General features: G+C 39.0%; 1 protein-coding gene across 1 annotated transcript in view; it reads right to left on the bottom strand.

The window, feature by feature from the left end:
* Positions 1-21,783, bottom strand: part of LOC101654166 (pregnancy zone protein-like) — a 77,587-nt gene that overhangs the window by 13,621 nt on the left and 42,183 nt on the right. Inside the window, exons 14-23 of the mRNA XM_045290507.1 lie at positions 20,851-20,993; positions 17,386-17,535; positions 13,383-13,544; positions 11,689-11,794; positions 5,651-5,951; positions 2,133-2,361; positions 1,199-1,325; positions 914-1,035; positions 448-499; positions 51-134 (exon numbers count right to left, since the gene is read on the bottom strand). Coding sequence (XP_045146442.1) covers positions 51-134; positions 448-499; positions 914-1,035; positions 1,199-1,325; positions 2,133-2,361; positions 5,651-5,951; positions 11,689-11,794; positions 13,383-13,544; positions 17,386-17,535; positions 20,851-20,993 — 1,476 coding nt within the window. The remainder of the gene's footprint in view (positions 1-50; positions 135-447; positions 500-913; positions 1,036-1,198; positions 1,326-2,132; positions 2,362-5,650; positions 5,952-11,688; positions 11,795-13,382; positions 13,545-17,385; positions 17,536-20,850; positions 20,994-21,783) is intronic.

Genomic DNA, 21,783 nt, shown 5'->3' on the forward strand with positions numbered 1-21,783 from the left:
CTGGAATTAGATTGACAAATAGCAGCTTCCTTTAGAGCTAGGAGACTTACCCAAAACTGTATATGTTGCCCTGGTTGATCCTTCAACCACATTTGAAGGAATTTTTAGGGATAATTTCTCAGGAACTCCAGTAGCTGATAAAAATGCACACAAAGAAGTTAAGATATAAATTTAATTGTCTCCAATGTTAGTTTTTATTTTATTTTTATAAAGCTATATAACTAGATACACCCATGAAAGAATTCTTAAAGAGAGAAGAGAACTTCAGACTGAGTATTGTCCCTAAGATAACAGAGGAGAATTTTCTTAATGCTAAATTTTATATGATTATCTTAGTAGGTATTAATTACATACTGGCTTCTATATATGCTGGTGACCTGAAATTCCTTTTGAATACAAGTAACAAGTGGCTTAACATGAGAATTTTATCTATTTGTTGACACTTACCTGATGCACAGAGCAGTGTGTTGAAAGTTTCTTCTTTTTCTATTCCTTCAGGCTTTGATTTAAAAAAAAAAAAAGTAAAGCAATACTTTAGGAGCATTCAGAGGAAAAACAATTACTTTAAAGTAGAATCAACGTGATCATAACAAAACCTGGCGCTGCAGATACGTTCCTGTTTGGGGGATGAAACGTCACCTGCACATACATGTGGTCCTTACCTATTGCCAAGTCAACCTCACGTGGGCAGAGGACAACTGAGCTTCATGGAGTTCTCAAGAACATGATTTTTGCCAGCAGATCTCTAGAACTATCTTCTGAGACACTTCTGGGTGTGTTTCAACCATCAAAGTTTCAACTCGTACTTGAACATTTAACTGCTTGTCATTGAGGACTCCCACAGACAGATGAGGTAGTGATAGGCTATAAAGCAAGACCGCCCCAACTGAGAGGAAGTATGCTGCCCACATACCTCAATTAACAAGGGCTTGACCACCGTATCCTTCTGTCCAAACGATGGCATCTTAGGCTCCTCATTGCCACACAATTCCCGAGACTGGAGGGCTTCTGCAGATGCGGTGAAATTTACCTTCCCTGGGGGATGGTGAAACAACGATTTTACATCAATCAGTTTCTCCTTTTAATATTCTCATACTGTCTCTGCTGGTGTTCTACCACTAACTTCATTCTTAAGGAAGGAAAATAAAACCCCATAATTCAGTTTGTCAGAATAAAAGAGCTGAAATATGTCACTCACCCAGTGACTTTGGGGTCACAGCCCAGAACACAGTTTTCCTCTCATGTCCACAGATGCAGTGAGATTCTGCATTCTTCTCTCCTGGGATGGCTAAGAAGGCAGAAGACTCCTCCAGCTGCACTCTGACCTGTCCCCCAAACCACACACATGTTTGAGAACACTGATAGATAACAGGGTCAATCGTACGGAAAGAAGCTGAGGGGGGCAGTGCGCCCTAGTTCATATCCCCATTATCAAATTGATTCTGACTCATAACAACCCTATAGGTTACCGAGAACTGCACCATAGCATTTTCTTGGCTGTGATCTTTAGGAAAGCAGTTCACCATCTCTTTCTCCTGCAGTATCTCTGGGTGGGTTGGAATGTCAACCTTTGCTAGTGGCCAAATCGTTGTTGTGAACTGAGTGTGTCACCTATGGACCTATAAGAAACTGTGAAAACAAGCTAAATATTATCAAGTACTTTGTAGTGGAGGTGTTTGCAGTAGAGGAATTAAAAAGCTGACAAGAATAAGCATAAAAACTCTCCAGATTTTATGTCAACACAGGAAGAGATATTTATTTGGCTAATGTGGAAAAAAAATCAGGTGGAAATAATGTGTGAATTTAGGGAAACATAGATACAGATGACTGAAAGAATATAATGCTACCACCTTGAACTTGTCAAGGAGCTTTGCTCGTAATACCTGTCTCATTCCAATATTGCCAGGTGCTGTCGAGTTAGTTCCAAGTTGTAATGACCCCTATGCAAGAACGTGAAACACTGATCCATTTCCCAGTCATTCCTATGTCTTACTCTAGTGTTTCAGCAACTGTGTCAATATAGCTCAATGCCTTATACTCCGTTCTAATTCATTCTGGTGATCAGAGACCAAGTTAATGAGTGGTGATCATGCTCCTTCTGGATCCACTCCCTTCGAGAGAAGTGTCCTTACCCGTATGCAGTGGGACAAATAGTTGACTATGGTAGCCTTGAGTTTGAAGGCTTCTCCTTGTACCACAGAGTAGGGGAGCACGAATTCCAGGAAGAAAGGCTGGAAGACTTGGAGAGAGATGGTAGGCGAGAAGCCAAGCCCTTCTGTCCCGGACAAGCAGAATGCACTGGCCTTCCATTCTGTGATGGTGTCTGGGACTTTCACTGCCATCTCACTTCTGCCTGATACACTAGTGAAGGGAAAAAGAGAAGAGTGAATGAACCTCCTTTTCAAAGAAGAACCATAGCTCAGCCTAGGAGCTTAGTGTGGGAAGGGTGTGCTGGTGGCACAGTGCTTAAGGGTTTGGCGGCTAGCAAAAATGCTGGTGGTTCAAACCCTATAGCTGCATCGCAGGAGAAAGCAGAGGCAGTCTGATTTACAGCACCGGAAGTCCCACAAGCTAGTTCTTTTCTGTTCTCCACATCTGCTCAGTTCCAATGCAGGAAATGTGAGGGTTTGCGTTTCTTTATGTGGAATCCATATTGAAAGCTGTACGCTTTGATCTTCATCAAGAAGTAAGTGCTTCTCCAAAGCCAAAGGAGGGAAACATTTCAGAGTCTAAATTGTGAGAATCTGGTTTGCAGAAGGCTATGGATGACAGTGGACCCACAATACATTTGTGGGATCTACATAGAAAATATGCCCTGGGTGATTTCCCTCTATCCATAATAGAATGATGGGAGGAAACTGGTTAAGAAACAAAGTGCATTGGGGAGAGGCTTATAGAAGATCAAAATGATAAACCTGATTTGAATGATTAAAACCTTGTCAGTTGATCTCCCTTCTGATGCATGTTAGATTTTCTATATTTTTTGCTCATATTGGGGCTTATCTCAGATGCGTTTTGTCATTGGAGATGATAAATTTTGAATTGAATTTTTGTTATATGTTTGTCTGTTTTTTCAGTATATGAAACTCAGGATTGATGGCTCTTTAGGGACAGCAAGTAGAATAAAGGTTTCTGGGGGTACAGAGTTGGTGGGGGACAGTAAAAGGAAGCTGGTGTCAAGGCGTTTAAGAAGGAAGAGAATGTTTTGAAACTGCTTGTCATAGCAATTGTACAATGCTGCTTGATGTGATTAAACTATGGAATGATATGATATCTGTATTAACTTCCAATAAAATGTTTTTTTTTAAAAAGTGCTTCAAGTTCTCTTCACTTTCAGCAAGCAAGGTTGAATCATCTGTATATCACAGGTTTTTTTGAGGAATTGACTTTTCATTGCTGCAATACACATAATACACATGTTTAAGATATGTAATGTATATATTGCAACCTTTGTCAATTTGACAGTTTTGTTTACATGAACAATTATGTCAGTCACAGTAAGTGGGCATCACCAGTGTCCCTTGCCAAGTTTCCCATCACCAGAAGAGAAGACATTTTCTTCCGTGTAACGAGAAAATGAGGACTCATGTAGATGGATTTATAGCGATGTGCTGAGATATGGAGGGGATTTTTGAGTTATGGCTTCTGAGATCTCCAAAGAGAAAGAGAGATGGGGTGGAGTGAAGGCTGGGGGAGGAGGCGGGAGCAGTTGACAGTACCAAAAGTGAGTTCAAAGCACTTTAGCCCCGCTATAAGGTTCATTTGCTCCATTTTAGTCTCTCTACTCCAATCATCTTTGTTGTGGGCAACTGGCATTTGCTTAGTCATATGTAAAACACAATTGGAACCATAGGTAACATCCTGATAAAGAGAGAAAAGATTGAAGTTGTCAAGAATTTCATCTTAATTGCATCTGCTATCAATGATCATGGAGGCAACAGGTAAGAGACCAAACCAGTGGTTCTCAACCTGTGGGTTGTGACCCCTTTGGGGGTCAAACGACCCTTTCACAGGGGTCGCCTAAGACCATCGGAACACATATATTTCCAATGGTCTTAGGAAACTGAGACCAGCCTCACTCCACCCCAAAACAATTCATGTTGATTTCATTTGGAAAAATAAACACGGAGCCCTGGTGGTGCGAAGTGAAGCATTGGGCTGTTAATTGTGAAGTTGTTGGTTCAAACTCAGCAGCTGCTCTGCAGAATGATAAGCATGTCTGCTCCCCTGAAGATTTACAGTCTCAGAAACTCCCTATAGGGCCACTGTGATTGGAATCTAATTGATTCCAATAGGCTTACTTCTTTTTAGGGGGAGTGGGGGGGTGAGAAATAAACAGCAAAAAAGACATTTAAAGAAAAATATCTGGAGAAATTTGAATGTAAACCACTATTTATATTGTTGAATTAATGGGATTATGAAAATCTAGAAAAGTCTTAATCTTAGAAGTACATGTTGAAGTATTTATGGGTGAAGTATGAGGCCTGCGACTGTCAAATGCTTGGACATTTAAAAGTTAGCAAACCAATTTGTAAATCTAAGTGAAGGAGGTTTTTTTTGGGGGGGCGATGGTAAATCTCAGTACAGTCTATCTCCTAAATTACATCACCAGATATTTTCTGCCATGACTTTGTATAGGTTTATGCTTAAAACCTATGTGCTGCTTAATGTGTTAGATTAAAATCTTTTAAAATGTGTTAGATTACTTCATATATGATGTGCTTGATGTCATCCCACAATTGTCTGTTCTTCAGTCATTAGTGACCAATGCATCACATTCATTCTTGAGATGGTATTCAAATTCAAGGTTTTGTTTGGTTCTCATGGGCTTGTTATAATTTTCTTCAGCTTCAATTTGCCCATGGAAGCAGCAGTCAAGACATAATACAATATATTGCAATGGGCAAAGTTGCTTTAAAGTGTTAAAGAGCAAAGATCTCATGGTGAGGACTAAGAATCATCTGACCGAAGCCATTGCACTTTTAATTGTTTTATATGCATGTGAAAACTGGTCAATGATAAAAAATGACCGAAGAATATATTTGAGTTACAGTGTTGGCAAAGACTATTGAATGTACCATGGGCTGTCAGAAGAACGAACACATTTATGTTGGAATAAGTACAGCTAGAATACTTCCTAGAAACCTGGCTGTAAGATGTGGTCTCACATACTTTGTACAGAGGAGACCAGTCCCTGGAGAAGGACATCATGTTTCGTAAAATAAATTGTCAGATAATAAAAGGAGTACCAAGAAGTGAATGGGGTTATACAGTGACTAAAACAATGGATTCAAGCATAACAATGATTGTAAGGATGGCCCAAGACCAGACAGTGTTTTGGACTGGTTACATAGGGATGCTATGAGTTGGAACCAACTAGATCTATCTAGAACACAATGAGTTCTTTTGTGGGGCTGGGTGGGTCAGGGCAGGGGGTTCATGGTGTTCTGCTTTCTATTATTTTATTATTTGAAGTATCCCAGGAAGCAAAGTCCAACAAGTTTACATTCTTCAGGTATGAAACAGATGAACTATGAACCTACATATTTACTAGGAAAAAATGGAGCGGAATGGAAAGAAACAGGAACTAAAATATTGGACAGGATTCAAATCCTCTTCTTAACCAAATTCAAGACAACATTCAACTTACTCAAGTACGACCAAGTCCCAGATCCAGCTCTCAGGGAAATACTTCCGGACCATTTCTCTTATGTGAGCAGTCTGGACATCTTCTATTGGCATTGCTGGAGGAACTGCTGGTGGAGGATAAGACATCCCGCCTGCATACCCAACTCCTGCTGCTCCAACTGGTCCCATTCCTGCAATGGCTCCCATTCCTACACCTGGAATGGCTCCCACTCCTACACCTGGAATGGCTCCCACTCCTACACCTGGAATGGCTCCCATTCCACCTGGAATGGCTCCTATTCCACTTGGAAAGGCTCCCAATCCTATAACCGCAAAGGAAAGAAGACAGTGCTTAGTGTGAGCCTCATTTAAAAAAAATCATTTTATTGGGGGCTCATACAACTCCTTTAACCATCCATCCATCCATCCATCCATCCATCCATCCATCCATCCATCCATCCATCGTGTCAAGCACATTTGTACATGTGTGGCCATCATCATTCTCAAAACATTTGCTTTCTACTTGCTCCCTTGGTATCAGCTCCTCATTTTCCCTTCCCTCTCCCCCTCCCTCATGAACCCTTGATAATTTATAAATTACTATTATTTTGTCATGTCTGACATCATTCTTTAACAACTGTCCCGGCAATGTAGTGGCTTATGCATTGGGTTGCTAACCAGGCTTTCTACTCCCGTAGAAAGTTACAGTCTCAGGGCAGGTCTATCCTGTCCTAGAAGGTTGCTTTGAGTCAGCATTGACTCGATGACAGTGAGCTTTTTGTTTGTTTGCCCTGTTTATCAAGTCAAATAAGAACATTTGCTCAAGGAATGCTTACTACTGGAACAAATACATATACCAGCTTACTTATCTACCCATGTTAAAGGAGGACTAACTCAAGAATAAAAATAGAAATAGAAACTATGGGTAATTATATTTTCTCTGAGAATAAAATCAAAGGTAGATCTTCCTAAATGGAAATAAAAAGCCCAGTCAGCAGGAGAAGGGAAAGATAAATAATTGAATCTATCATATGTTGCCTTTATACTGAGATGATGCAGTGAAAATCCAACAGGAAGAACAGATATTAATTGAAACAAGTTCAGGAATGATTTTTTAAAAACCAGTGAATAAGATATGGGAACAGACAATAAGAGGTAGAAAAGTATAATTGTAGTCTGGTTAAAAACACTTTTATCTAAATCAAAACCAAAACAAAGTAAAATCCACTGCTATTGGGTCGACGCCAGATTATGGTGGCTCCAAGTGTTTCAGGATAGAACACGCAGCGTTCCATAGTGCTTTCTTGGTTAATCTCTGTGGAAGCAGATTTCCACTTTTAATGTGCTCAAATTTTCAGTTAGTAATCAAGCACAAAGAGTTTGCATCGCCCAATAACCTATTTTTACCAAAGTAGAACTTAGGACAATCATTAATAGATGGACAGCAGAGGTTAATAGGAAAGACTCTCCAGGGAAAGAGATATGAAAGTACAGATACAGCAGTGGGGAAATATAAATCCAAAGGTCAATGAACAGCTGACCTCCTTGGGATATAATTTTTATATTTAATATGTGCTTAACATAGTGAAATAAATAATGAATGTAACTATATAAAAAACATGAAGGTAATTTTTGCTATTAGGTGCATGGATTCATTTCCAACCCATAGCAAACCAGTCTATACAATTGAATGAAATACTGGCCTGCCCTACTCCATTCTTACAGTTGTTTTGTTTGAGCCCATTGGTGCAGCCACTGTGTCAATCCATCTCCCTGAAACTCTTCTCTCTGTCACTGACCCTCTAGGGGGAAAGGAGTTATGCATTGAGCTGGTATAACCACAAGGTCAGCAGTTTGAATTCACAAATGGTTCTATGGGAGAAAGATGAGGCGTTCTGCTCCTGTAGAGAGATCTACTCTGGCCTGCTATCCGTAGCAATTGACTTGACGACAGTGAGTTGGAATGTTGGGGCTGTACTTTACCAAACACTATGTCTTGCTCCAGGGACTGGGCCCTCTTGATCACATGTCCAAAGTACACGGGACCAAATCTCGCCATCCAGGTTCATAAGGAGCATTGTAGATGTGCTACTTTCAGCAGAGATTTGCTTGTTGTTCTGAAATTTCATGGTGATTTCAATATTATTTGTCAGCGCCATAATGCAAATGCACCAATTCTTGTTCAGTTGCTTTTATTCGTTATCCATTTTTCACACGGATCTGAGGTGGAAAATACCATTTTGGGGGTCAGTCCCACCTCAATCCTCAAAGAAACATCTTTGTTCTCGAACACGTTGCAACAGATCTACACAATGTAATAAATCATTGATTTCTTGGCTGCTTACTTCCATGGGTGTTGACTGCGGATCCATGAGAAATAAAATCCTTCACTACTTGAATCTTTTCTCTTTTTATAGTGATGCTGTTTATTGGTCAAGCTGTGAGAATTTTTCTTTTCTTTACATTACAGTGTCATTTATAGTGAAGGCTATAGTCCTAGATCTTGATCAATAGGTGCTTCTACCCCTCTTCGCTTTCAGCAAGCAAGATTGTGTCATCTGTATATTGCAAGTTGTTAATGAACCTTCCTCCCATCCTGAAGCCTTGCTCTCTTCATAGAGTCTAGCTTCTAGGATTATTTGTTCAGCAAATATGAAAGGATACAGCCCTGACACCCAATTCCCCTGATTTTAAAACATTTGTTTTCCCTTTGTTGTTTGCATGACTGCCTCTTAGTCATCCATATACAGTTTCCACATGAGCACAAATTAGTATTCTTGAATTCACATTTTAAAAAAACATTATCATAGTTTGTTATGACCCAAATAATCACATTAGTTATAGTATTATATAACTAATAAAATACAAATAAATTTCTTTCTGGTATTCCCTGCTTTCAGGCAAGTCCCATCTAAAAACAACAATGATATTCCTCAGTCCAAGTCCTTCTCTGTATCTGGCATGATTTCTGGCAGCTTCCTGTCAATGTATGGCTAAATCAATTTTGAATTACTTCCAGCATAATTTTACTTGCTTGTAATATTATTGATAGTATTAGGTAAACCCTAATTCTGTTGGGCCACCTAAATTAGGAGAAAATAGGGGCCTCTTCTAGTTGGTTGGCCAGGGAACTGTCTTCCAAATTTCTGGGCATAGATGAATAATTGCTTCCAGCACTGATCCGTTGAGTGAAGCCTTTCACTTGGTATTCTGTGAATTCTCCGAGTTGTGCTTTTAACGTCCATCTTCAGTGCAGTGTTAATGTCTTCCTTCATGACCAGCATTCTTAATCAGGCTACTTCTTAAAATATTTGAATGTCAATCAATTCATTTCGGTTCAGTGACTGTATTCTTTTCATCTTATCGTGATGAAATAAAGTTCCAGCATTATTCCGTATTTCGTCCATAGAATCCTTCAATATTAAAACCAGAGGATTGAATGTTTTTTCCCAGTTCTTTAAGCTTGAGAAATGCTGGCCATGTTTTTTTTCCCTTTTGAGTTCCCAACTCCAGGTCTTCATAGATTCCATTCTCATACTTTACTTTTCCTTCTCTGAGAGGCACATCTCACACTGTATCAGACAATGTGCCATTGCCATTGATACGATTTATAATGGAGAATTTTTCAGAAGTACTCCACCTGTTTCTTTTGCCTGATTTGTTTTCCACAGGCTCCACTGAAACCTGTGTACTATGGGCGAGTCTGGTGGTATTTGAAATGTTGCTGGCATAGCTGCCAGCATCATGGAAGCTATCACAGCACTGACAACTGACAGACAAGTGGTGGTCATGCAGATTAGGGCAGATATTTTGTATCTGCTAAAGCAGAAGTTACCTCAATTACAAAATTTTAACTGACACTTCAGGAATCAGGGAGTAGAGTTTTTTTTGCATCTGAGTTCTAACATTGAGTTATCTAGCCTTTTGTAAAATCTTACCTACAATGAGTCTGTGAATTCTGGAGGCACTGACTAGACTGAAGAAAGAAATGACATGATAAAATCACTGTTGAAGAGCGGTTAGCCTTTCACAGGATACGGAATGATTGAAGTGGAGAACAAGGAATGCAAATGGCAAGATTTTTCAATAATCTGGCTATGCCACAGTTAGGGGCAGGATTACTTGACAATTAAGAGGGAAGAATGGAGCGCTAAAGAGTATTAAGGAAATCGGTGGGGGAAATTAACAATTTTCTAGAAGATCTTCGTTTTCAGATCTTTCAGCTCTTGTGTTGACATTTTATTTTCCTCCTTAGAATTGGAAAGAAAATGTACATTCGGTCTTCGGATTGATGTGAAAATAAAGTGATAGTGCTTTTTAGTTGTTTTGCCCCAAATACATGCTTTCACATGGAATCATTCTTGTTTTTGTTTTTGTTTGCTTCCTCAACTCATTCTCAAAAGAACACGTTGGTAAATTTAAAATAGTCATGGTGGCTTTAGACATGAAGCAATGAGGCCTACAAAAGGTTAAGTGGGTTTGAATAAATTTAAGGTTGCATAGTTTTAGCACACTATCAGGAGGGACCAGTCCCTGGAAAGGGGCATCATGCTTGGTAAAATAGAGGGGCAATGAAAGGGAGGAAGACGCTCGTCAAAATGGATTGGCAAAGTGGCGGCAAAGTCTATGAAGTATTGCTTTGTGTTCTACATAAGGATGCTCTGAGCCCAGACTGACTCGGCCTCTAACAATGAGTTTCAGCAGTTGGAATTGTCATGAGAAAATTTTCCCTCTCCTTCTATCAAAGTGTTGTTTGTCTTTTTTTTTATACAAGGTAGACTTTCTGATGGAGGAATATTCTTATTCATGTCTCTGCTTTTAACTAGAAATTTATTCCTTGTCTTCCTAGGCCTGTATTTCCAACTGTATTATGTATTTATTCTCATTTTTTAAAGAAATACTTTATCACACTACCCTAATTTTTTCTTTTCTTTCTTTATTTTTTGCTAATTTTTTCTTAGGAAGTGGGACTAGTAGACATTGGAGGACATAGAGGAAAAACTGCCGAGGCATGATAACAGTAGAAGCTAATACTAAATTTTTAGAATCTTTTCAACTTCAACTCATTTCCAGGTATATTTGAAATACAGAAAGAGATTGGTACCATTTTACCAGAAGTTGAATCATTCTAATTTGTTCAATAATTCAAAATCACTTTGAATTCCATGAGAGGACTGTGACGGAATTGTTTGATAACTGTATAATTGTTCATATTTCTCAGGGTTCCTTGCTGTGTGCTTAGGAGTTACATGAGAATTCCTGTCAGTGGAGTCTGAGTAAATGATGCATGCCATTTCTATTCCTGGCTTTGAAAGTCATGCACAATCATCCTCTGTTTGCCTCTCGTACTGATCTTGAAGGCAGCTTTGGAGATAGCAGAGTCACAAGATGAAAATCACCTATATGTCCCTGATTCATTTCTAGAGAGCTGCAGGGCTCACAAAGAGGTTTGGTATGAGCAAGAAACACACTATTCATAGCCAGAGATGGGGGGGGGGGGGTTGCTTGTTACTGCAATCTGGTCTTGACTAAGGAGAATTGAGATAGAATGTTTGCCTTCCATGGAAGAGACTCTGGTTTGATTTTCAGCCAATACACCATATGCATAATTACTACTCATCGGTCAGTGGAAACTGGGCTCTGCTATGATACAGAACAGGTATCAGCAGAGCTACCAGATAAAGTCAAACTAGGAAGAAAGTTTTCACATTTACTTCAGAAAATCAGCCAATGACAACTCAATGGATCCTATTAGTCACAACCCAGTGTGTGCCTGGTCGCTCTGAATTAGAAGTTGTTGGACAGCAGCATTTTGACACACGCATGGATTCCTTTCCTAGAGGTTAGGAAGCGATGAAATAGAAAGACTGAAGACTGGGACAAAAGTTGATTTTGATGTCAGAAAGGAAATAATGATTAGCTAAAACTTATAGTTTTTGAAGGGGGACATTTTGTTGAGTCAACTGGCCCAATACTTGGAAAAATAGCTTTTTACCCTAATCCAACCCTGTAAAACATCCTACTCTACTCTTCCAAAAGACAAATAGAGCACACCCTTACCTCCGTTGAAGAGCATACCACCTGGTCCATAGCCTTGATGCAGTGAAAACCCACACAGGCGAGGCTTTCGGATATTTGAGTTGGTAAAAATATGTACTCCTGAAACCTGGAACAAAATATTGATAGATAAAGCATATTCACACTCCAATTTTGAGACTGGATGAAACTTCTTAAATTCATATAATTTTCACTATTGTCAGAGACAGAGCTCAGAGGATTAATGAGGACAATCCCAGGCATTGGAGAGCTGGAGTGATTTATAAATGTGAAAATGGAGACAGAGACAATCAAATTCAGTAAAGGAATGTTACAATTGGGATTAGAACGATTTGATTTCTATTTCAAAAATTTGTAAGTTCAATTCTGATGCCACTTTTATTATTTTTTTCCATATAAAAAATGAAGTATTTAGTCATACAAGCTTTCTTCCTTTTTCCCCCTGCCACCTCCCCCAATTAAAAACTTCTACCTATGCTAGTGTCTATATCAATCTGCAATCATATCTAAGCATATAATGTACTGTATAGATTTTTACATTGTAAGGGTACATATTGTTTTTATGCAACATACTATGAATTTTGCATATTTTCTGCAGCCTCAGAAAAGTTTGCTTTATTGAAAGATGTACCTTTTCCTGCATACTTATGCTAAAATCATCCCTTTGATCATTTTTCATTATCCTTTCTAATAGTTTCTTTTAGCCATCTTCATTCTTTTTGTCCAAAACGCACACACAGGTACTGCTAGCAGCCTGGTTCTTAAAACTCGCATGCTCTCAGCTTTTCTATTCTTCAATGGTAGCCATCAGTACTATGTGCTCAGCCTATCTCAGCCCGGATTCTGATAGGAAGGGATAAGAATAACAATGTGGACTAGGAAGGAAAAGATTAGAAAGTAAAAGTTTAAAGATGAAATAGTTTAGTAGTAAACCTAAATCATCCTCTTTCCACTCTTCTGCCACTCCCTGATGGAGGACACTAAGGGTACAAGAGGAGAGAGGGATCTTATTCTCAGGGAAGGCACCAACCTGTATTAAAAGAGTGAACCATGCCTTGTTCAAGATGTTTATATATTTTTTCTGTACTTTTTGGCAATTATAAGATTTGTTTCATAATATGGATAAACTTCCCTTTCATAACCCTGTGTAGTTATGTGTAACACTGAAAAATACACATTTTAAAGCATATTAGTCTTTCTAACTTCCATTTGGTTAACCTTGAAAAGTGAATATTTCATCTGGGTTACTGAAGTAAAGGTGGGGACTAAAGAGTTGAACTTTATATATTCAGTCACTTATGCAGTCAACAACCGCTTATTGTGCAAGGGATCTGTTTGGCAATAAGATATTTCCCTTCTACAGATGCCACCATGTGAAGCACGGATATGGTAAAATGTGTGTTTGTTTTTTCTCCCATATTAAGATATCTTTGAGTTACTGAGAGGGAGAGATGTCAGTGGTAAATAACTTTGGGATTAATATGATTAACTTTTTTGATCCCTAAAAGTAAACACTATTTAAGGTGTCCGATAAATTATGCTTAACATCTGTATGTATAAAACATTCTCCCTGCTTCTAAGGTTCCTTTCTTTTTCGGTGAAACGTAGCTTGATTCAGAGAGAGGAACAGAATCGATTCTCCAACTTAACAAAGAGGAGAGATAAATGTTGAGTACGTGTTTAGGAAAAAGAAGGACCTGGAAGATGCTGTAGATATCGTCATCCTCCAGAACCCGGCTTGCTGCATTCATGTCATATATGCCTATGGGACCCCTAGGGATGCATTCTTCACTGTCTTCCTGGCTTAATTCTCCATATGTTCTAGGTAGGTCATTCTTTGAGGGTAGCAATCGATAGACCTGTGAAAGCAAAAGAAAGAAGTCCCTGAAAATAGAGGAAAGAATGAGGAGGCAAAAGACATTTATAGTGATATAGACATAGACATGTATATATGTAAATATATTAATATATAATGATAAGGATATAGGTCTGTGTACATATATTTATATGTTAAGTATTAAGGTCGCAGACAGACATAGGGCCTCTACTCAAGTCCTCTCACAACACAAGAACACTTTGTTCTAATAAGCTGGCATTCTGTGATGCTCACCTTCCTGACATGATCACTGAAGACAAAATGGGTGCATAAGCTAGTGGTGAAGAAAGCTGATGGTGCCCAGCTATTTCAAGATACAGCATCCAGGGTCTTAAAGGCTTGAAGTTCAACAAGTGGCCATCTAGCAGGGAAGCACAAAGCCCACATGGAGGAAGCACACCAACCTGTGTATTCACGAGGTCTTGATGGTAACAGGTATCAGGCAAAAGAAGACCCCAAACAAGCAACCATTTTGATGCGAATGAGAGGGGTTTGAAACCCATAGCCTTTCTGTAGACAATTGGGCATCCCCTCACAGGAGGGTCCCAAGGAAGGGATGAGCCAGCTAGGGTGCAATAGAGCGCCGACAAAACACATTCCTCTAGTTTTTCCTTTTTCTTTTTAAAATCATTTTATTGGGGGTCTCGTACAATTCTTATCACAATCCATATATGCATCCATTGTGTCAAACACATTTGTGCATTTGTTGCCATCATCATTCTCAAAACATTTGCTTTCTGCTTGAGCCCTTGATATCAGCTCCTCATTTTCCCCCTCCCTCGCCACTCCTACCTCCCTCATGAACCCTTGATAATTTATAAATTATTATTTTGTCATATCTTACACTGTTCAATGTCTCCCTTCACCCACTTTTCTGTTGTCCATCCCCCAGGGAGGAGGTTATATGTAGATCCTTGTTATCAGTTCCCCCTTTCCACCTCACCCTCCTTCCACCCTCCCGGTATCGCCACTCTCACCACTGGTCCTGCGGGTTTCATCTGCCCTGGATTCCCTGTGTTTCCAGTTCCTATCTGTACCAATGTGCATCCTCTGGTCTAGCCAGATTTGTAAGGTAGAATTGGGATGATGATAAGGGGGGGAGGGAGGAAGCATTTAAGAACTAGAGGAAAGTTGTATATTTCATCCTTGATACACTGCACCCTGACTGGCTGGTCTCTTTCTCACGACCTTTCTGGAAGGGGGTGTCCAGTTGAGTACAGATGAGCTTTTCGTCTCCACTCTGCACTCCCACTCATTTACAATGATATGAATTTTTGTTCTTTGATGTTTGATACCTGATCCCTTCGACACCTCGTGTTCACACAGGCTGGTGTGCTTCCTCCATCTGGGCTTTAATACTTCCTTCCCCCCACTATCTTGACCACAGTTCTACTTTACAAATCCGGCTAGACTGGAGCATGTACACTGGTACAGATAAGAGTTCTTGACACACAGAATCCCAGAGTAGTGATACCATGAGGGCCTACCATGAGGGAAGGTGGGGAGCAAGGGGGAACTGATTACAATCATGGATGTAAAACCCCTACCCCACCTGACCCTACCCCCAGGATGATGAACAACAGAAATGCGAATGAAAGGAGAGAGCAGATGGTGTAAATTATGAAAATACAAATAACTTATATAGAGTTCATGAGGTAGAGAGGGCGGAGGAGGGAGGGGAACAAAGAGGAGCTGATACCAAGGGTTCAAGTAGAAGGAAAATGTTTTGGAAATGATGGGGATAACATATGTACATAAGTGCTTGATGTAGTTGAGGTATGGATTGTTATAAGAGCTGTAATAGGCTCCAACAAGATGATTTATTAAAATTAAAAACAAAAGAACAATCAAATAAAATATTCACGCAAAAAAAGGAAGAAGAAATTCCTGGGTAGTGAAAATTATTTCGTACTGGACTACTGACTGAAAGATTGACAGCTCAAAACAACTTTGAGATGCCTCACAAGACACGCCTCCTGATCTGTTACTCAGTGGTCCCCCGGCATGAGTCCCTCTGTAGCGGTTTCACCCTGTACTCTTAGGAGCCCTCTGGGTCAAAATTGACTCGGACACGTAACACCAAAAGCAAAACTATTTTTTTTTAATTTTTAAAAGTTTGCTTTAAATTTAATAATGTCAATACAGCATTGAACAGATTGTGGTGCTTTTTAAACATCTCCATGTTTGCGTTATGAAAAAAACCACTTTAAGTTCATGGAGAGATATATTATGTGTATGTATGCATACATAATTTTTCATAACGTTTCTGTTTTTTGTGATATACACAGCAGAATACATGGCAGCTTGATGATTTCTGTGTGTTTAACTCAGCGACACCGATTATATTCTTCAAGTTGCATCACCATTCTTACCATCGTGGGGATAGATCACAGGTTATGGTTACTAATCATGTTGCGCAGAAACAACGTAACATGCCTAGAGATTGCATGAATTGATCAGTCTCAGAGTCTCTTTTGATGTCAAACAAACCCCCCACACTCAAAGCAAGTACTGAGCCAATTCCAACTCCTACAGACCCTGTAGAACAGAAATGAGCTGCTCCAATTGTTATTTTAACTGTTTACTGTTAATTGAGTGAAGGGTTACTGAGCAGATCATCCGTTTTACATTCAAAGATTCATACAAATTTTCGTTCATCTCATTGATTGCGATGCTCACAGTGTAGCATGGCTTATCCCACTTCCTCCCTGTGTCCTGTTTCCATTTCTCCTCCTTTCTGAACCATTCAGAACCTTGTCCTTAGGGAACTTCTGTCCATTTGATTACTGGTGCAATTATTAATGCATCTTGATTACAGGCTAGGTCAATGTCAGACTGAAGCAGTTGGTAGAACTCAGTTTTTTTCATCACTGACTTTAGTTGTTAGGGTGTAAATTTGCATTATGTTCATATCAGTTGGTCTAGCTTCGAGATATCTAGATGTGATCCCATCACATAGGCCTTCCATAATATTGAACAAAACTGGGAGTTATTGTATGTGCTATGTTTCTGTTGCTGTTTGTGCTAATGCCTCACAATTCTATAAGTCTAAGTAGTCGAAGAGCACATCTGGATTGCTTACCGTTATAAGTCATCTTCACAGCACAGTGCCCATCCGCTAGTCAATATATAGTGAGTGCTTGTTAAATAAATGAATGAAAATCCTGCAATCTGTTGGCTTCTTAAGAAAGAGCTAAAGAGCTGCATTCTTTAAAAGAGAAATTTGAATGAAAGATAACAAAGCACCACCTTTTGGGGACCATACTTAAAACCAGCTTGGCCATACTTAAAATCCATGTGAGTCAATTTTAGAGAAAACTGAAAACAATCAACATTTCACATAATACCTTGAAATGTGGAAAAGTAGGAGGATGCCCTGAAAGACATTCAGTTTAACTTCCACCTCTGACATATAGATTTTGTTGTGTTTTTTTCTTTAGTTACTTACTCTAATTTAACTGTATTTCCTTTAGGGTAATGTGCCCACCTTAAAGTATTATCATTCCTTCATTCCTTCATTAAAATGCATGGACTAACTCCTACACAGAAGACACTGTGGTAGACATGGGAGATATAGTCATGAACAAGATTGTTCCTTCATTGAGCATATATTAATAACAGAAGATGCAATCAGATGGTTTATGTCAAGAACCTGGTACAATGACAATGGCAAAGCTGAATTAAATTCCAATTCATAATAAGTTTGCTAAATTATGCCTGACATTATGAAGATATTGTCCTTTGGAGTTGTAATTCATAGCTTCCAAAATTGGTCTTATTGTGTATGTATTTTTTCTGACCCCCGAGACTGAAATGGGACTCACTGATTGAGGTGAGAACGCAACTCCTCCTCTCATTAACATCAGACTCTGGTCCACTGCATGGAGGCCACAGAGGGAGAGGGGTGAGCCTTTAACCTTCAGGTAGGTGTTTGAAGCTGGCATGCTCTGGGCTGAAGAGAAGCTTAAATTTACCTGCAAAGATGATATGATATTAATATCATTGTTAATAACCTGCATTATAATAATGACAAACAAAATTCTCTGCCACCTGAGGATTAGATCATCATTTCTACATTCTTTTCACCCATTTAAAAACAAGTTTAGTTAAGCATCTCAGGAATAAACTGGAAATGTATGTGGTTGTAGTTAACTTAGGATTCCCACATGTAATGTCTTACATAACTGGTAAGTATAGATTATTATTATTTTATCACATTGAAATAGATGTAATCTTTGAATGGAAATGAAGACCCCTTAACTGAGGAAGACACATACTTGGGATAACTGACCTCCATGAGGTGTTTTTGTGTTGAAAGTCTGTAGTTTGCACAATAAACACAGGAACTTGAATCACTGTCATTGGATTGATTCTGAGTCATAACAACCCTGTACAAAAAAGTAGAACTGCTCCTGGGGGGTTTCAACCCTGAAAATCTTTACGGGAGTCAAAAGCCTCATTTTCTCTGGGGGTTGCAAACTGCTGACTTTGAGGTAGCAGCCCAACATGTATCCCAGACTTCAACTGGGCTTCATAAGTCTGCATGATGGTTGGAAAAAATAATATTATATCCTTGAGAACAGCCAACTAAAATTGCCTTCATTTTCCAGTCTTGAAATTAGAAACACTTAAAATTCTAAAACAGTACAGCACTGTTTGTCAGTACCAAGGATTTATTGGGTTATTTTTTATTAAGTCCTTTAAAATGCATCTCAAGAGTTGACTGGTTCAAAAAACTAACAAAGAACTGTGGACAGGAGAAAGATCTTATTCTCACCCTCAGGAAGGGAATACAGACAATATGATTGCTAGAGCAAAGCATGGTGAAAAAATTAGATGGTGCCCAGCTATCAGATAAAATAGCATCCAGGTTCTTAAAGGCTTGTTTCCAAATGAGCAGCCACCTGATTGAGATGTCAACAAAGTCCACATGGAAGAAGCACACCAACACCAGTCACCAAAGGATTTTAAATCATATAATCTGAAGTCGAAGGAGGGAATAGTATCGGAGTCTAAAGTGTGAGTCTGGTTTGCAGAAGGCTATGGATGACAGTGGAAGCCCAAAATACATTTGTGAGACCTACATAGGAAATGAGCCTCCAATGATCTCCCTCTCTGCGTACTAGGGGGCTGGGAAGAAAGTGGTTACCAAGGAGAGTGCCTTGGAGAGATGAGTTTAGAAGATCAAACCCGAGTTGAATGGATGGAACTTTGTCAGTTGATCCCCTCGCTGATGCACCTTGGCCTGATCTGATTTTCAACATTTTCTGTGATTGTTGTTGTTATATTGGGATTTATGTGTTTAGTCACTGAGGGTAACCCTCTTGAATTTTGGTGATCTGTTTTTCAGTCTATGAAATCCAGGATGGATGAACTTATAGAGACAGCAAGTTGAATAAGGGCTCCTGGGGGGCACAGTGGGAGAAAGGGGTAAAGGGAGGCAGAAATGAAGGAGTTCAAGAAGGAAGAGAATGTTTTGAACTGATCGTGGTAGCAATTGCACAATACTGCTCAATGTGAATGAACTGTGGAATGATATGTGCATTAGCTCCCAAAAAATGGTTCTGGGAATAAAATGAACAAGATCTAAAAAACATTTTTTCCCCAGAATCTTTTCATAGATTTGACAGTTTTGGATTGCAGAAATTCACTGGCTAGGGAATCTATTGGTTCCTTCTTTTTTTTTGCGAAAAACGTTTGAGTAGCTTATTCTCAAAATTATTAAAGATTTGAAACATAAAAGAGAATTTAGTTTCAGTAAAGCAGTGGGTAACTTTAAGGATTATTGAACTGGAAGCTGATTTGGACTGTAATGAAATAGCAATTATATCAGAAATATTGGTATCAGATAAATGATACATGACCTGTGTTTCTGAATTGACTAGTAGTTTGGAATTTCATATCTGAGATGGATGAGAAACAAACTACATTTATTTATCTTCAAGATGAATAGTATTAATCACTTGCTATATTATGGGTAAATTTAAATAACTCATATAGAAGAAAATGCATGTGGCACTTAAAAGAAAGTAGACTATTTTAGATGTACCACAAAAAGTCAGAAAAGGGTAGGTCTAGTAATGTGAGAAACTAAGGACCATAAAAGCTAGATATCTTACCAGATGATGAGCCAACAGAGCAAAAGATGACGGAGTATATGAGGGAAGTTCTGATTCAGACACATGTTCTTCAAAATGATAAATTCCAGATACATTTTAAATCTCAATTGTTGGGACAGAGAAAATGTCTTTCTATTTAAATGTTATATACTTCTTTCTCAATTTGAACACAACAGATTTATTTCACACATGAATAATTTTATAATATTTAAAATTATGTTTGTTATTCCTAACTGACTATCATTGGTCATTAAAGGTAATGTTGACTCATGCACACAGGTTTAGAATCTTTAAAAATATACCTTAAGAGGTTTTTTTGTTTTGTTTTGTTCAGGTTAGTTTTCACAGCAATAGACCATTTTTCATTTTCTAGCATGTTGTGCCCAGGGTCGCTATGGGTCAGAACCGACCTGGTGGCACCTAGCCACCACAACAATTTGTCCCCATCTTGAATGATAGCATTATCTATTGTGCCCTGGTGATGCTGATGGGTAAACACTGAACTGCTATCAAAGGGGCAGGTTTTGGGAATCCATATGAGTTTTAAGATAAAGCAAAAGCCTTTAACAAACTGTGCTCATGAGCAACTGGCTTTGTCCTGCTCCATCCTTAAACCTGCAGGGATCCTCAAACTTTTTTTTTAATCAATTTATTGAGGCTCATACAATTCATCACAATACATAGATCAATTGTGTAAAGCACATCTATACATTTGTTGCCCTTATTATTCCCAAAATTCGCTTGCCTCTGGGGTTCCCGGAATCCACTAATTTTCCTTTTTTTTACCCCCTCCCCTTCCCTTCCTCCTCCCCTTTCCTCAAACTTTTTAAACAGGGGGCCAGTTGACTGTCCCTCAGATCCGTTGGAGGGCCGGACTTTAGTCTTAAAAAAAACTATGCACACTGCACATAACTTATTTTGAAGTAAAAAAAAACAAACGGGGCAAAAACACTGGCGGGCCGGATAAATGTCCTCGGCGGGGCCGCATGTGGCCCGCGGGCCATAGTTTGAGGATGCCTGCTTTAAGGTATGATGTGTCTCTCCTTGCTTTCAGAGGTGCTGACAAAGCTTTCAGAAGATTGTCAGTCAGTCTTTTAACATACATTATTTCCTAGCTTTCTACACAGCACAAGAAGAGAAGGATGGACCGGACCCAAACAAGACACTCACCTTGTTGGCAAAGCAATTTTCAATCTTGAATTCTTGTATATCTGCAACAACTTCTCCCTTTGGTAACACAGTATAGACAATCATCTGAGCAGTGGGAGCAATGTCTGATTCCACTTTAAAGGAGAGGGGCAACATGCCTTTCACTAGAGAACGAAGGGCGACAGATAAGAGACAAGGCACAGTGCTCTACTCAACAATGAGATTCTCAGATGTTTTTACTTCTCACATGTGGGACCGACTGAAACAAGACCCGTGTTGACACATGTGGTGATGTTCAATGAGCATGTGCCACCACCCCAGCATTCCCCTTAGCATGTAGGTTTAGTTATTTATTCCTACTGTCTAAGTGAGGGCAATGAAAACAAACAATTAGTGCATATCTCTGCACATTAAAAACATTGCTGCAAAAGAAGTTGAGAGAAAAAAGGGAAAACTTCTAGACACGGTTAGTTCTAAGATTCAAGTTGGCACAATTCTTGTCATTTGTATGAGGATAATACAGAAAAACACAACACCATCTCTAGGAAGTTTGCAACAGAGCAGAAGGGAAAACATACAGGCACAAATATTCACATGCAAAGTATCACCTTCCTCTGTTTTTTATAAGAGATTCATGTATTTTTCTTAGTTGCTTTCTGTGTGAATTATATAAAGTTCATAATACATAACCTATTTAATTTTCACATAAGGTGCTCAAGGTTTGATCTTTGTGGCCAAGTTTAAAAACTTTAACATTCTGTATACAAAATTGAAGGACAGCTAATGATGAAAATGAAGGTTCCCCAGTGGCACAAAGGATTAAACCAGGGGTCCTCAAACTTTTTAAACAGGGGGCCAGTTCACTGTCCCTCAGACCTGTTGGAGGGCCAGACTATAGTTTAAAAAAAAACTATGAACAAATTCCTATGCACACTGCACATATCTTATTTTGAA

Source organism: Echinops telfairi, unplaced genomic scaffold (genome assembly GCF_000313985.2).
Source record: "Echinops telfairi isolate 266 unplaced genomic scaffold, ASM31398v2 ScPeMD7_40;HRSCAF=151, whole genome shotgun sequence".
NCBI lineage: Eukaryota > Metazoa > Chordata > Mammalia > Afrosoricida > Tenrecidae > Echinops > Echinops telfairi.